This window comes from Lissotriton helveticus, chromosome 9, assembly GCF_964261635.1.
Source record: "Lissotriton helveticus chromosome 9, aLisHel1.1, whole genome shotgun sequence".
Taxonomy (NCBI): domain Eukaryota; kingdom Metazoa; phylum Chordata; class Amphibia; order Caudata; family Salamandridae; genus Lissotriton; species Lissotriton helveticus.
This window is the reverse complement of record NC_136070.1, coordinates 60,376,067-60,389,892: the sequence shown is the minus strand read 5'-3', so window position 1 is coordinate 60,389,892 and position 13,826 is coordinate 60,376,067. Positions and strand designations below refer to the sequence as shown.

At 43.9% G+C, this 13,826-nt stretch overlaps 1 protein-coding gene across 1 annotated transcript in view; it reads right to left on the bottom strand.

The window, feature by feature from the left end:
• Window positions 1-13,826, bottom strand: part of RYR3 (ryanodine receptor 3) — a 1,933,484-nt gene that overhangs the window by 425,381 nt on the left and 1,494,277 nt on the right. The window contains exons 73-75 of the mRNA XM_078661960.1: window positions 11,224-11,336; window positions 4,439-4,535; window positions 1,746-1,858 (exon numbers count right to left, since the gene is read on the bottom strand). Of these exons, the coding sequence (XP_078518086.1) occupies window positions 1,746-1,858; window positions 4,439-4,535; window positions 11,224-11,336 (323 nt within the window). The remainder of the gene's footprint in view (window positions 1-1,745; window positions 1,859-4,438; window positions 4,536-11,223; window positions 11,337-13,826) is intronic.

Below are 13,826 nucleotides of genomic sequence, written 5' to 3'. Positions count from 1 at the left end.
AGAGATACAAACTTCAGTATAAGAACAGCTGCCTCTGTCCAAGCCACTGAGTCCGTCAGTATCAGAGAAGCTGCCTCTGTCAAAGGTGCTGAGACTGGCAGTATCATATCAGTTGCCTCTGTGCAAGGTGCTGAACATGTCAGTATCACAGCAGCTGCCTCTGTACAAGGTGATGAGTTTATGAGCATCAAAGAAATAGCCTGTGTCCAATGTGGTGTTCGGACAGTATGTGAGAAGCTGCCTCTGTCCAAGGTGCTGAGCCTGTCAGTATCACGGCAGCTGTCTCTGTCTAAGGTGCTGAGCCTGTCAGTATCCAGAGCCGCAGCCTCTGTCCAAGGTGCTGAACCTGTCAGTATCAGAGCAGCTGCCTCTGTACTAGGTGCTGAGCCTGTCAGTATCAGAGCAGTTGTCTCTGCCCAATAGTCTGTCAGTATCAGAGGGCTATCTCTGTTCAAGGTGCTGAGCCTGTCAGTTTCAGAGCAGTTGTCTCTGTCCAAGGCTCTGAGCCTTTCATGTACACGCTGTCACCACTGTACAAGGTGTGCGTCCTTTCACGCAACAGACGGTGTTCCTTTCCAAGGTGCTCCACCTGTCAGTATAGCAGCAAGTGCCTCTGTCAAAGGAACATAATTTTTAGTAGCATGTCCACCACCTCTGCCCTGCAGCCATAGTGTTATTACTATATTCAGCTATGAATTTCACAAATGTATTCTTGAAAACGCTGCTAAAGTTTCAAGAATGAAAGGACAAAGGATCCATTTTTTCACTATGCTGACGGCTTTATTTTGATAGTGAAAATCTCCAAAACAGTTTGAAATGACGTTGGTGTCTTGATAAACACTGCAGTGGAGAATTATCATACCATTCATAATAAACTATGAAGTCTTAGGAAAACCTCAGGAATTGAGGCTCCTAGGATGAAACTTTAAAGTCACTGTCTTCTGCAATCAGAAATCACACAAAAAGCTAAACTGATACACATTCTGAGACTTTAAGTCTCACGTGGCATCTCAGGGCCTGGTACCGGAAATGTACTCCTTGACAAAAGCTTCTCGAAAACAGGCACAGCCCTTCTCCAACACATTTATGTTTAATACGTAGTTAAACAACGACCAAAGGGAAACTAATAAAAAAAAATCAAAAACACCTAAAAAGTATAGCCACAGAGATTAAACTATATACAAAAAAAACAGAAAGAAAGAAATTGCCTACAAAAACAACTAGATTGTTCTTCCACTCACTTACAAACACTTGCCAATTACTCAGACCTCAATTACTTTTGTCACCAAACAATTTCACCAGTTTCTACCCCACAAATGTGTAGTTAGTTTATACTTTAAAAAAGCCGTGCCTAAACAATAACTCATAATCAGTAGCACATAACACACAACCTTTCACACTTTCACTCCCATTTCATTACACACTAAAATGGTAAGGAGTCGCAATGCCCCTTCTTAACTTTATATATTAAAACATAAGCTTACAAAGAACATATTTTGCTATAAGTAAAGTTGATTGCTTTCCAAAGGCAGAAACTACAGAATAGTAAAAGGGTAAGTGAAATAGGTGTGGAAAGCACTTGTGTAAACAATAATTCACGGCAAACTACCAGTAGATGATTCAATCTCCAACCAGCACTGGTGCATTCAGGGGGGCAGAATGAGAGGAGATAGGGGCCGGATAAGTTGTGCAGCAAATACTTAAGACCGAAGGATGTGCTATCTCAGACCATGGCATCAACCTACCTTCTCTCCGTCAGAGCATTGCGGCTAAAATGCAGAATAATCTGGTGGAGTGGATCTGGTTTCTTCTCCATCTCTTCCTCCTCTTCCTCTTCTGCCTTCCTATAGGCTGGTTTCTGCACACAGAATCACCAAGTTAGAAGGCTCTTTTCGCAGATATTACAATAGATGATGTATAACATTGTTTTTACAGAATTAGTAATGATGTGCACTTATGAACTGACTACTTAACCTAAGTGTTCCTACTGCCAAATGGAAGAGATGCCTCGGATGGATTAATCTAAAGCCGGGATGAGTTCCACTAGGTTCCTACATGGGATGAGTTGCCACTGTAATGAGTAAGAGCACGTGGACAAGTGCTCCTCCCATATTCAGTATTAGTTACAAGAACATTAGCAATCTGCCTACCACCGGAAGAAGCAAGCATAAGCTTAACAATGGAGGGAAATGGATACAAGCATCAGACATTCAGTGACTAGGAACCCTTCAGTCTCTATCCCAGGCCTTGTGATCTTTTAGAAGTAACAATATTTTAGAAATCCTACCGCTCTCCCTATGAACCCTTCAGAACGGTACGCGATTGTCTCTACCCCAGGCCTCCTGACCTCTTGGAAGTATCAATTTCTTAGGAACCCTACTTATTTTCCTGCAAACCCTTCAGAATGGCATCTGACTGTCTCTACCAGAGGCCTCGTGACCTCTTGGAAGTATCAATCTCTTAGGAACCCTACTGATTTCCTACGAACCCTACAGATTGGCATCTGACTGTCAATACCCCAGGCCTCGTGACCTTTTAGAAGTATCAATCTCTTAGGAACCCTACTGATTTTCCAGCAAACCCTTTAAAATGGCATCCGACTGTCTCTACCCCAGGCCTCGTGACCTTTTAGAAGTATCAATCTCTTAGGAATCCTACCGATCTCCCCATGAACCCTTCAGAACGGTATGTGACTGTTTCTACCCCAGGCCTCATGACCTTTTAGAAGTATCAATCTCTTAGGAATCCTACTGATTTTCCTACCAACCCTTCAGAATGGCATCCGTCTGTCTCTCCCCCAGGCCTTGTTACCTTTTAGAAGTACCAATCTTTTAGGAACCCCACCAATCTCCCTATGAACCCTTCAGAACGGTACGCGATTGTCTCTACCCCAGGCCTCATGACCTTTTAGAAGTATCAATCTCTTAGGAATCCTACTGATTTTCCTACCAACCCTTCAGAATGGCATCCGTCTGTCTCTCCCCCAGGCCTTGTTACTTTTTAGAAGTACCAATCTTTTAGGAACCCCACCAATCTCCCTATGAACCCTTCAGAACGGTACGCGATTGTCTCTACCCCAGGCCTCATGACCTTTTAGAAGTATCAATCTCTTAGGAATCCTACTGATTTTCCTACGAACCCTTCAGAATGGCATCCGTCTGTCTCTCCCCCAGGCCTTGTTACCTTTTAGAAGTACCAATCTTTTAGGAACCCCACCAATCTCCCTATGAACCCTTCAGAACGGTACGCGATTGTCTCTACCCCAGGCCTCATGACCTTTTAGAAGTATCAATCTCTTAGGAACCCTACTGATTTTCCTACCAACCCTTCAGAATGGCATCTGACTGTCTGTACCCCAGGCCTCGTGCCCTTTTAGAAGTATCAATCTTTTAGGAACCCCACCAATCTCCCTATGAACCCTTCAGAACGGTACGCGATTGTCTCTACCCCAGGTCTCATGACCTTTTAGAAGTATCAATCTCTTAGGAATCCTACTGATTGTCCTACCAACCCTTCAGAATGGCATGTGAATGTCTCTACCAGAGGCCTTGTTACCTTTTAGAAGTATCAATCTCTTAGGAACCCTACTGATTTTCCTACGAACCCTTCAGAATGGCATCCGACTGTCTACGCCAGGCCTCGTTACCTTTTAGAAGTATCAATCTCTCAGAAACCCTAGTGATTTCCCTACCAACCCTTCGGAATGGCATATGACTGTCTCTACCATATGCCTTGTGACCTTTTAGAAGTATCACTCTGCGTGAATCCCTACTGATTCCCCTGTCAGCACTTCGCTCGGGCATGTGACTATCTCTACTCCAGCCTTTTGTCTTTTAGAATTTTTAGCTTGTACCCAATCGATTTCCCTACGAACCCTCTAGTCTGACATGGGACTGCCTCTCCCCAAGCCTGTTGACATTTAAAAAATATCGCCTTGCCATGAATCCTACTGATGTTCTTACGGGATGCTATACCTTTCCCAAAATACCCCCAGCTCGCTCTCCCAAAGGTTGTTCACCATCGTGGAAATGACCATGGTTTCTCTTCCACTGCTGCTTGAACGTAAAACTGCAAGTAAAGCCATTATTGGATTAGCCTATCAGAGTTCCCTTTCAACGGTGTCTATTTCACAGTAGAGGATTGTGCTAGCAAGGAGCACTCTTTATTAACAAGAATCTTTCTCCCATTGGATAGTCTAGCAGTCAAGTAAACTTGTTTGGTGACAGAATGATTAATCACAGCAAATGTAAAGGATTATGGCGCTGTATGAATATTCATTTTTTCTTTCCCTACCATACAAAGCTCTACTGAATGTCATGAACAGTATTATTAATGACGCAAATCACAACTGTAAACGTCTGATCAAAGGCAACCAACAGCATACGGGGGAAGGTGAAGTACAGGACTAGTTTTGGGGGTCGGCTGGATCAGTACTTACAGCCAAATCCTGAATTAGTCTCTCTTCAAAGGAATATTCCTCGGTTTCTATCCAAAATCTCTGATAGCCGTGGAGGAAGAGGTTAATAGAACGGTGCCTGGGAAGGGTGAAGGGAAGGGGGGAAGTAAGAGCCAGAAAAAGTGACAAAAAGAACACAGCACAGGTGGTTAATGATTAGTAAGGAACTTTCATATTTGTACAATTCTGATCCTGATTGGTCAGTGAAAACCAGAGAAATGACAGAAAACAGTCAGCGCTGGTATTGATTATGCGCTTTTGATATTACCCACAATGCCGTTTTGGGAGAGCAGGGATGATGGAACTTCATCTTAAGATGGCCACCAGTCCCCTCCCCACAAGCAATGGTGGCACCGAAACTGACCAATCGGAATACCCTGGGAAAATTGTACAAAGTCATCTGTTGCGGGGTCGTTAAGTCTTGGCTTTGTGATGGGGAAGAGCAAACACTTGTGCACAGGGATAGGTTCAATCCACAAATTACTTTACCGTTAATACGACTATAAGCCTGTCATGCTTTTCGCGCACTTTTTCCAGCCAGACACGTTGGTAGCAGGTCAGGAACATATTGCATGTTTTGTGTCTGGAGGGAAGCACACAGGTTTTCAATGGAGTTGCAAATAACTAGTAACAATTAATCAAGGCATCAGAACAGCTGTTAAAAGTTGTGACAAGTGTTGGAATTTTGAAACTCTCTAAAATGGCGGCAACAGGTTTGCACAAGGAATGGAGGGAGACCGCCTAACCTACTCTGCTCTATTTTTGCTGTTATTTAATTCAAATGGGACATATAGGGTCAATAGAAGGGGTAAATTAAGAGCAAACTAGGCTTTTCTAGTAGAAAAGCATCAAACATGGAGCAAAAGAGATTATGTTCGCTCTTAGTGCAATGGAAAACTATATATATATATATATATATATATGTATATATATATATATATATATACATATATATATATTACTTCAGTGTTCAGTTTGAGAACCCGAAAAGGCCTGCCTACCACTCCACAAGGGTGGAGTGTTAGCAGTTGCAAAGGGCACCCATGGAATGTCAGGGATTTGTTGGTATTTTGGCATTTACCTCTTCAGGTTCCCCCGAAAATGACAGACATTTCACACTTGCTGTTTACTCACCTACTTTTGGTGCCGATTTCCTGCCACAGGATATTCTTCCCATGAAAGGCGGGACATCCTGTATCAGGAAATCGTTCCTCTGTGCCACTCTTCACGCACAGGTAAATCTTTGGTATTTTGGGAGGTGTAGGAGCCGGGCGGCCAGGTAGGACCTGAAGGTCCGGGCAGGCAACGGCGACCCATGGTCCGAGCAGGCAATGCGACCCATGGTCTTCGCAGCCCTGAGCGGTAGCGACAATGGTTACTGATTGCCAGGTGGAGCTGCTGCATACCTTTTTTTCAAATCTTCACCAACTTCACTCTCCTTGAAACTTGCAAAGTTTAAAATGAAATTAAGCACATCTGTGAGTGAGATGACTTAACACCCTAGTTTTGCCATGGATTCAATTTCTCTGACTCGTCTTTATTTTGTGGAACGTTCTAAGCTAGGACTCGGGGGTTATTCTCTTTCTTGCGATGCTGCCAGAGGGTACATTTGCAGATGACACGAAAACTCCCCCTTTTACTTTTGCATCATTACTGATTATTATTCGTTTTTGTCCGTGAAGGAAGCTTTCTCAATGTGCCAGCAATCCTAAAGCTAATAATACTGAGGCATTTGTCACCAAGTGATGTTACTTAGGCACTCCTATTACCACTGCAAGGGGCCTATGAGCAGAAGTCAGCACAGGGGCCAGGACTCTAGTTTCGATTGCCATATTAAAGTCCAAAGACAGGCATTTGATGGACAGACAGGTGCAGTCATTATACCTCATGATGGTTATTCGACTCTTACATCATTAGGGTAGGCCTGATCCATTCAAGTGAGTTACCAAGACAAGGAATGCCATGGAGAAACGTCCTGTGTCCTGCAGAACGCATGTCACCGAAACACTACTATTCTGGTGAAGAGATGTGATATATAGAAAAGGTTCCAGTTTCTGTAGTCACCTCTAAGTAATGACATGCTGGTGCCCTTTGGGGGATATTTTGTGTATGAACCCAAACACCCTGCATGCAGCTCTGACTAGCGGATGAGAGCTGAGCTCTCTGGTACGTGACTGGTTCTGCTCGATCAAGAGTATGCTTTCGCATTATTTGAGAACATCCTTACTATTTTGTTAGATCTAAGAGTTGAGGTATCTAAAAAGAATCCTACATTCTCCCACAACGATCCAGACATTCATGATCAGTACACTGTCCATTCGCGGCATCTCTGGATACTGGGCTTACCACGACATAGGTCAATCCAAGCAATACTTCCACCAGCTTGTTCTGTGTGACAGATATGCCCAAGCAGTGGGTACCGTGCTCACTGCGTCATAGTAGTCAAGCCACGCTTCCCTGACGAGTCCTATGTAGGCCAATATCAGGCTACGGTTGTTTGTGCTCAAATCAGGGGGGACCTCACCTGGCCGTGTGAGCTGGATTCCACCTATTGGAGTAGGACATGAACGGTTTACATACAGCTGGTCCCTGTCTAGAACGGCATACAGGGTGAGAAACAATGGACTAGAGGGCATCCTGAGCAATCATCAGCAGCTGAGATGAATTCAAGCATTCCTTCCGTAGCTCTGTTCTTTCTTGCACTGGCGCTTTCAGGCACAGCTTAACATTGTTTTATGGTGCTCAAAGTCTTTCCAACTTCGCTGCAAGCATTACTTCAGCCCAAAAAAAAGCGAAACATCCAAATGTGGACACCCCTGTCTGCACCTCTGCAGGGCCAGTCGTGCCATATGTAGACCGTGCTCATTTAAGTCCCACTTCTGAACCGAAGCCGGCATCATTTCTGTGATGAGATCAGAATTAAATACTTTGAGATACTTCCTGATGATGACATTGTCCCCCAGGGTATGCAATGTCCACAAGATGCCATGCTGCCTAAGCATCAGCAGAAGCTGTTCTAAATGAGATTTTGGGTGTTATCTATAACACTTTTGGAGGAGTATACTGCTGGCAAATCTCTTCTGGGAATCCCTGTGACTCATGTATGACCTTCTACTGCCACATTTTCTAATGAGTCTTACACCCGGTGCAAGAGTGAGAGAGAAACAGCTTCCACTGAACAGGAAATCCAAGAATACAGATTTTACTATGGGATGTACCTTCAGCTTGTAATGACTTTTTGTAGTAGTAGGCCAATTGGGAGCTTGTTAAGGAGGGTAATGAGCCTTTACCTGAGGCACAGATTTCAGCATTCTGCAAACTTCTCCAGAATGATGATGATTGTGCTAAAGTACACAAGCCAGTAAGGTTTCGCCACTGGTGATGTACCAGCAGGGAGGATGGTGAGGACTCTAGCTACTGCGAGAAATCCCAACATTTCAAAATGAATTGCTAATGTTGGGCTGACGCAACAGAGAGCGTCTTCACTGGGACTGTTAGTGCCTTTAACACTATTATACAAGACTGAAAAAACAGTTCCATGCCTCCAACTCTTAATTAGAGACATATAAGTGTGCACCCAGTGCAACCACAAAAACAGCAATTGAAAGTTACTTTCAGAGCTAGAGGAGTTGCAATGCAAAGGCAAGCAACGACCGCTACATCTCCTCCAGCTGCAGCATTTACTGGTCAGCAGTGGCGACGGAGCCAAGCGATGAACAGTGGTTCCTCCGGAGAATAAAGAAGGGATAACATCTTCTTACCAAGGTGTTCGGCCAGATTCACAGCCATCACCATCTCCTCCACACAGACATTATCAATGTTTCCTAAATGTTACATAAAGATGCCTTTCCAAAAATACAAAGTTGCATACCACTCAAGCCCAATAAGGACCTAAGAGGTAACTAATCTGAAATGATGATTTTCCATCAGAATCTGGGAACAATGGAGGGGCTGAAACGATAGACTCAACAGGCCTTAATGATGCTTATTTCATTTTTACAAGAATTTCTGTATAGAGACATTTTCTGAGATTTGTAGTCAGACAAGAATATTTCCATTTCAGAGCACTGTCCTTCTACACTAATATGTTTGTCAGAAAAGATTGAAATTGGTCACCGCCCATCAATGTCCGAGGAAAGAGAAGGCAGAACTGGCTTCTAAAGTCAGTCATCTTCTGACTTCCCATCTTTGTGAAACAGCACATGCTCGATCCATGAATAGTTCTTGCTGTTCTAGACCTAGCCCTGATAGGCAGTGGTTTTCAGCTTATTACGGTTCTCTAAAGGGGGGCAGGGGCGGTGGTGGGGGGGACTGAAAGCTCCATATCTCGTCCACAGCAGCCTGCATTACAGTCATAAGGCCTGATTTAGAACTTGGCGGACGGGTTACTCCGTCACAGCGGTGACGGATAGCCCGTCTGCCGGAGTATAAATCCCATTATGTCCTATGGGATTTGTATTTCAGCAGATGGGATATCTGCCACCTTTGTGAAGGAGTAACCCGCCTGCCACGATCTAAATCAGGCCCTGAATGATGCTCTTTTTGAACTAGAGAAGGAGCATTACTGAACAGGGTTTTCTCAAGCAAGAAATGGACGGAAAGCGAGCAGGCCCTTGCTGCACAGTTTCTCAAAAGCGGTTTACCCTTAATTGTTATGCTGCAGTGAAACCCTGTTTCGAGGATCACGATGTTGAGTGCATCTTTGAGTAGTGCATTCTTCTGGGTGAAATAGTCAAGGTCTGGCATCAAAAATGTCTGGAGAAATCTATCACATGATGCAGAATCTGCATTGCATTCATTACAAGAATAATGTGTGTACCATCACTCCCATCATTTGTGATGGATAGGGCCTTTCTGTGGTGTTTTCCTTGCCTCGAACGTCGATGATTCCTTTGTGATTGCAATACCTTAAGGAATTGTGGGCACAAGCACAACAAAGGCAATTGTAATCTCTGGTTCTCTCCCTTTTGCATGGTGTTTCTTGACGTCTGCTGGATTACTGGCTAAGTACAGCACCTCCAGTCTTACACAAGAGAAGAAAGCGCTTTCAGAGTCCCTGCCTGGGGATCAAGAGAGCAGCTGTAGCTCACGTGGCAATGGGGGCTGATGGCTGGCAGGGGTAAACTTCTGCATTCTTGTGTTGGACCATGGTGGCAGTAGTGGCTGCTGAAGAAGCAAATACCTGTTGAACTATTGAGGGTTATAGGTCTGAATATCAATAGCAAAAATATTGACCGACAAAATGTTTCTGTCCTAAATATTGTGTATACAAATCTCATCCTATGGGGAGCAGATTTTGTACTTTTAATTCCAGTGGGCGGATACTTCTGTAAATTATATTTTGGACAGATATTTTGGTTACACTACTCCAGTCCCACATCATATTGAGACGTCAACTTAATGTTCTACTTGCTACTTAATTCCAACCAGCTGCAGTTACCAGGACAAACCATTGTGCTAAGATGAGTCAACTGATTCGAGGGAAGAGATCCGTTGCACCCAGAGCTACAATGATATGCGATAAAACCCACTGCAAATCACTGAACTCTAAACTTGTAGGCATGATAGACCTAATTCGCAATGGCAAACTTACATGTTTGTGTAAGTTTACTATCTTTTGACATTCACAAACTCCGAGTTAATAGTAAGTTTACAACGGCAGAGACTTAGCAGTTGGAGCGGAGATCTCTGCAAATGAAAAAATAAGACAGTTGGGACGGAGAACTCCGCACCTGAAAAGACAGGGCAGGCGTATCTTTTGATGCGTGGATTTTTCTATCATGACTGAGTCTCCACAGTTGTAAACTTACTATTAACTTGGAACTTGTGAACACACAAAAAAGTAAACTTACCCAAATGTGTAAGTTTACTGTTGTGATTCAGGCCCAGTGAGGCTGTTCATGATAACATCAATAGATTATCAATTTCCTGAGCACATACTACTGCGGCAATAACCTGGGGATATGATGCTATGGGATCAGATATTGTATCAGTAAAACAATACATCTTTTCATTGTAACATCAAGTGTATCCACCACTTACAAGCCTTGGCTCTCAGAAGTAACAGCTGAAATGCTCCTTTCTTTTGACCATGAGTATTTTGTATGTATTGATAAATTTTGTCACATGAATGTTGCCATTACTGTGGGTTCTTAAAATAGGCTCATTGCCTGGCCTGCCCAATGCCAGAGGCCAGTTCACTTAGTAGGACCATCACTTCCTATGATAATGGACTGATACTGTCATGGCTGGCCTTGAAGATGTTGGATAATTGCACTCATGCACTGCAGCCGAGGGGTACAAGAATATAATTTAATCCAGTGGAGTCCAACGTAGATCCAGGAGGAATGAATCCATGTCAATATTTCAGGCTATCCATGTCAAATAAATGTACATACAATTATTTAGAATGGTTATCATGAAAATGTGTCATGAATGTGGCGCTCCTTGACCTATGTAGGATGCATCTCATTTAAATGTTTGACGTTCGATACATCCTATTTCTGTTTCCACTTCTGTAATAAAATGTGCACTGTTGTTGTGTAATTTCCATTGTGAGCAATTGATTCAAACCACTGGCAGCAGCATTGGCACAGCTGCCTTTGAGCGCATGGTACTGTTGTAAGGAAGCTTTGCTTGTTTTATGTACCCTAAAGAATCAACCTCTTAGCAGAGAGAGACCACACAAAGCTTTTCCGGCATCCAAATATTGCGTGTCTCGAAGTGGCCAGGACATAGACGTCGCTTGCCACATCTCAGGTGCCTACCTTGGCAGATTGTACAGTGGCGCCATCCGGAAGCATGCCACCACGGCCCTCTTTCGTTGTTTGGACAGCAACTTGTGCCAGACTAACTTCTTTGATCTCAGCGGCTGCTCCACCTGCGATGAGAAGTAAGTAAAAAATGTATTGTTTTTGATTAATCAAAACAATTACAAAAATTAATGTAAAAAGACTACGGGCTGATTTATGAGCCCTTACGTCACTTTTACGCTGCCGGTGCGTCACTTTTTGTGATGCACAAAGCAGGGTAAAAATAACTCCAAGTTGCGTGATATTTAAAAAGTGACGCATCTACCTGCACCAGGTATAATGTATGCAGGGTGGGCGTTCTGACGCAAGTCAGCATGGTAGAAGTGACGCAGTGAAATCTATGAGATTTCACTGCGTCACTTCTAGGACGCAAATGCGTCAATATCTAAGACTGACGCAGGCACATTTTGGAATGGGACTTGTCCATGTGAAATAACCCATTGATGGGGTTGCGTCATTTTCGTGACACACTCCAGCAATGCATCATTTTTGCGCCTACAGAAACGTCAGAAATACTGACGCATCTGTAACTCCTTGCGACGTGATGCGTCATACTGTAAATATGACGCATCCAGCATCTCACAAGGAGGGCGCAATGAAAAGTGACGCATCGCTGTTTTCACGCAGCGATGCATCACTTTTCATAAATGAAGCCCCACGTTCGTAGTAAGACAAGAGAAGTGCAATTCTAAAAGCTTAAAAGTCTCTGATGAAAAGGCACCTTTGTTCAGCGATGAGAAGACCCAGATTAGTCTTGAAATAGGGAGTTGGTCACATTCCACTGCTAGCAGCAGTTCGGAATTTACAATGAAAAGCTGTAAGTGCTTTCCACAAATTATGATGGAGACACAAAAAGTCGGACACGAAACAAGTCACAGTCATAGATTGAGCATTTGGACAAAGGATAGAATTTGGACACACAAATTGGACTTGGTCATCGCTTTGGTGTTGCTTCTTGACATAGTATGTCTTTTTCAAAAGATTACAACTTATAACTTGTATTTCCTCCTGCTTATTGCTGCGTACACTGCTCTTTACAGCCACTCTTCACATTTTATTTGCTGCAGATACTGCATTTTAAGCACTTTATTCCAGACTACTTTACAAACCTTTTTACCAGCCATTGTATGGGACTCTCTTGTTCCCTGCCACCCCTACATCCTCACTCGGGCTCCTCTTCCGGTTCCTAGTTTCTAGATAGAGTTGAATATGATGTTCTAGTCATCTAGGGACGCCAGAGTAGATGCAGAGACCGGTATCTATATACATTGTGAACTGAGCTTCCATACAGTGGGCACGCTAAGGAATGCCAAAGAGTAGTCCATCTGTGCCCGAATCAGCCCAGAGTATGGGGGATAGGCAGCCGGATTTCACCAAGACATTTCTTTAAATGCCGAAAATGCCCACCCCTCCCCCCTCCTCTTCCTCCTCGCACCAGCAGCTCATGCACGACTTACTGGCACTTAGTAATGAAAAATCTGGAAAATGCACTTCCATCTTTGCACATTTTTAAGGATCCTACGCCCTACTGGTCAGTCTATACAAGCCTCTCCTTAATAAATGCCTGCAGGCTTCCTAAATACTCTATGAAAATGTCTGACCTGATTCCTGGACATAACCGTTACCAGTTATTTACAACAGAAATGTGGCTGAAACCCTGCTGTAGCCTGGCGCTGATTGATTCCTGTCCACCTGACTGACCCTTGGTGGGGGCAGATTGTTTGGGCCATAAGCGCAGTCTTACCTCCTGCTTTAATCGACCGACATGCTGCTATCTCGCTCCACATCACTCGGCTTCATCGCTCTGCTGGAACTATTCACTCTTCTTCAGCGATTTCAATGAACTGCTGGCGGCCCCAAGCTCCTCTTAAGGCTATCAAGTTGTCTTAGGGGGTTTCAATATACCCATGGGTAAGCCACGTCATAGATATGCTAGCAATCTCCTACATGGTATGCATTCCTGTTCCTTTGAACAATTCTTGGCTTACCCATTGATGACGTCGATCACACTTCATTACAGGCCCTAAAACTACTATCACTTCTGCTGACATGGCTGGTCATATCACTGCATTAGTAGGTTTAAAGCCCTATTAAACGCACATTGAAACAAGCATTGGCATTGCCAATAGGTCTCGCTTGTGGGACCTTATAAGTATTTAGTTTTGCAGCACAATATCCTTGTTGCATAATCGGATATTGTGCTGCAAAACTAAATACTTATAAGGTCCCACAAGCGAGACCTATTGGCAATGCCAATGCTTGTTTGTTGTTGCAGTTTTATATAGCGCGAACTCGACCCAAGGGCATTGCCGCGCTTTACACGAGCGCAAGTTACCTTACACAAGGTCAGATTCATTTAAACGATTTGTAAATTACACGGATTGTGGTTACGCAGTGCACTTCCTGGTTGGTGACTCCGGGGGAAAAGCCCAGCTGTGCCCTTTGGTGTCAACCACTCTCCGTTCCAAGCTGGTGTGAGCAGAGCATGTGGCGGGGCTTCGATGCGCTCGGCGTGAGTTAACCCCCAGCTCCCCGGGTTGAGGGGGGGGCACTGTTTG